We start from the raw sequence: 3,176 nt of genomic DNA, 5'->3' as shown, positions 1-3,176 counted from the left end.
ATCGTAGAATCCCGACAGTGTGGAAACAGGCCCTTCGGCCCAACAAGTCTACACCGACCCTCAGAGCATCCCATCCAGTCCCATCCCCCTATAATCCACCCTAACCCGCACATCCCTGGGCACTACGGGGCAATTTAGCACGGCCAATCCCACCCTAACCCGCACATCCCTGGGCACTGCGGGACAATTTAGCACGGCCAATCCACCCTAACCCGCACATCCCTGGGCACTACGGACAAATTAGCACAGCCAATCCACCCTAACCCGCACATCCCTGGGCACTATGGGACAATTTAGCATGGCCAATCCACCCTAACCTGCACATCTTTGGACTGTGGGAGGAAACCAGAGCACCCGGAGGAAACCCACACAGACATAGGGAGAATGTGCAAACTCCCACACAGACAGTTGCCCGAGGCTGGAATCGAACCCGGGTCCCTGGCACCGTGAGGCAGCAGCGCTAACCACTGAGCCACCATGCCTTTCTACAACAGGGCCACCAGAACTGGACACAGTGCTCCAGAAGAGGCCTCACCAACGTCCCTGTACAACCTCAACGTGACGTCCCCAACTCCTACACTCAAAGGGGCTGAGCGATGAAGGCGAGCGTGCCAAACGCCTCCTTCCCCACCCTGTCTACCTGTGACGCTAACTTCAAAGGATTATATCCCTGAACCCCCCCTCGGTCTCTCTGTTCTACAACACCACCCCAAGGCCCTACTTTTCATTGTATAAGTCCTGCCCCTTGTTTGTTTTCGCAAAATGCTTTCCAGCGTTGGCAGCTGTGGTATGCCAACCGTGAGAAATCTTGCCAACTACCAAAGCAAGGACCCACTTCTGCCTAGCCCTGCACCCCCCCCCCCCCCCCCCCAGCGAGCCAGCCTTCGCTCCCTTCTGGGAAACAAATTCGGATTTAACGGCAGCGCGTTTGGGAACTGGATGAGTTGGGTGGACAAATGGCAGATGTGGGTTTGATCGGGAGAAGGGTGAGGGGGTGCACTTTGGAAGGTCAAGCGCGGTTGGAAATTACACCGGGAATGGCAGAACCCTCGGGAGCATCGATACGCAGAGGGATCTGGGTGCGCAGGCCCACAGATCACTAAAGGTGGCAGCGCAGGTTGATAAGGTAGTAAATTGGAAGGGGCATCGAGTATGAGGATGGACAAATTTTAAGATGGGCTACAGAACTTTACTCGGACCGCATTTGGAATATTGCGTACAGCGCTGGTCAGCGGCCGGTCAGAAGAGGTTTACCAGGATATGGGGAGGAGGATTTTAGCTCCGAAGAAAGTTTGGATAGACCGGGTTTGTTTTCACTGGAAGGCAGGAGGCCGAGGGGGTGACCCCGACAGAAGTTTATAAGATTGTGAATAGAGTGGAAAGCGTGAGGCTTTTTTCTTTCCCCCCCCAGGGTGGAGGGCTCAGCTACTAGAAGGTGAAGGTGCGAGGGAAGTTTAAAAGAGACGAGCGAGGCACGTTTCCTGGCACGGAGGGTGGTGCGTGCCTGGAAGGCGCTGCCAGAGGAGACGGTGGAAGCAGACACGATCAGCAAGGAGCGCCCAGACGAATAGGAAGGGAATAGGGGGACACCGATCCTGTCAGTGAAGTTTTAGTATGGAAGGGCAAAATGTGTCGGTGCGGGCTTGGAGGGCCGAAGGGCCCGTTCCTGTGCTGTATTCCTTCTAAATAGCGATCATAACATTGTCTCTCATCACATCAACACACCCCCTGGGCAGAAGAAGGGAAAATACAGAGAAATAAGATGCAACTCACCAGCAACAGTGAGAGAGAGCCTCGCTTTTGGTTATAACCGAAAAGTAGGCGGTGGGGGGGGGGGGGGGGAGGTGAAAGCGAGAGCCCACACTTCTTCAAGCCCGCGGCAGCGACTGCTTAAACTTAAAAGCTTTTCTTAATAAATAAATAAATAAGCACACGCTCGAAATCCCGGTCTGAGAGAGCTGGCAACACCCAGCCAGACTGCATCTATTGTTTTAGCTTCTCAAGCCGTTTACTCTCATAGAACGTTACAGCGCAGTACAGGCCCTTCGGCCCTCGGTGTTGCGCCGACCTGTGAAACCAATCTGAAGCCCATCTAACCTAAACTATTCCATTATCATCCATATGTTTATCCAATCGTTGGTTTTGATGGATCGCTTTACAATCTCCCCCCTCGGGGCAACAAATAAACTTAAAACCGGGACGAGGAAAACACGAGATGATCACGCCTCCCCGCCCGTTCCCAATGATTCGTTTTTCCCGTGGCACTCCCCACCGTCCCAAATGCACGATGACGGGCGATGTTATGATCGCTGTTCCCCAAAGGCGCTGCCGTTGTGACTGAAGCCGCACCCATCCCGCGAGCGTCGTTCCCAGATTGGAATCGGCGCAGAAAAGGAATGCGGTTGGCTCACGGGAAGGAAGGGGGGGGTGGTTTGGGGGGTTGGCGTTCGGGGAACGTTGCCCTCGAGAGATCAGGGGCGCGAGAGGTGGGTCTGCCTTTTCGATTTGCCCCTCTCCGTCCTCTGCCCGCAGGTGCCCGAGGTGCGGGTGATGGATCCCGAGTCCAAAGGCCTCTTCCCGCCCTGCTCTGGCCTTCCCGGTCAGGTGCGGGACGCGGGCCCGGACGTGCTGTTCGTTCCGATCCAAGAGGGGACGCCTCTGAGCCTGGAGGGGGCACCCCGGGGTGACATGACGGATGATGGGCCTGAGGGAGGGCCTCCGAGCCTGGAGGGGGCGCAGCAGGACGGCATGACAGAGGCCAAGCCTGAGCGAGGGCCTCCCAGCCTGGACGGGGTGCCACAGTGCGACTGGGCGGAGGGTGGGTCCCTGAGCCTGGAGGGGGCACTGCAGGATGACACGGAGGAGACCGGGCCTGAAGGAGGCGGGCCCCCGAGCCTGGAGGGGGCACTGCAGGACGACAAGATGGAGGCTGGGCCTGAGGGAGGGCCTCCGAGCCTGGAGGGGGCGCTGCAGGACGACACAATGGCGATCGGGCCCAAGCAAGGGCCTCCCCGCCAGGAGGGACCACTCCGGGACGACGTGACAGACGCCTGGCCCGAGCAAGGGCCTCCGAGCCTGGAGGGGGCGCCTCAGGATGACGTGACGGAGACCAGGCCCGAGGGAGGGCCTCCTCAGGATGACGTGACGGAGACCAGGCCCGAGGGAGGGCCTCCGAG

General features: G+C 58.0%; 1 protein-coding gene across 1 annotated transcript in view; it reads left to right on the top strand.

Annotated features, from left to right (window-relative positions):
• LOC125487744 (protein phosphatase 1 regulatory subunit 3F-like) overlaps nucleotides 1–3,176 on the top strand; it is a 9,295-nt gene that overhangs the window by 5,022 nt on the left and 1,097 nt on the right. Inside the window, exon 3 of the mRNA XM_048619938.1 lies at nucleotides 2,533–3,167. Coding sequence (XP_048475895.1) covers nucleotides 2,533–3,167 — 635 coding nt within the window. The remainder of the gene's footprint in view (nucleotides 1–2,532; nucleotides 3,168–3,176) is intronic.

The sequence above is a fragment of the Rhincodon typus genome, chromosome 44 (genome assembly GCF_021869965.1).
Source record: "Rhincodon typus isolate 14 chromosome 44, sRhiTyp1.1, whole genome shotgun sequence".
In the NCBI taxonomy this organism is placed as follows: Eukaryota; Metazoa; Chordata; class Chondrichthyes; order Orectolobiformes; family Rhincodontidae; genus Rhincodon; species Rhincodon typus.
This window is presented reverse-complemented; position numbering and strand designations above follow the sequence as displayed.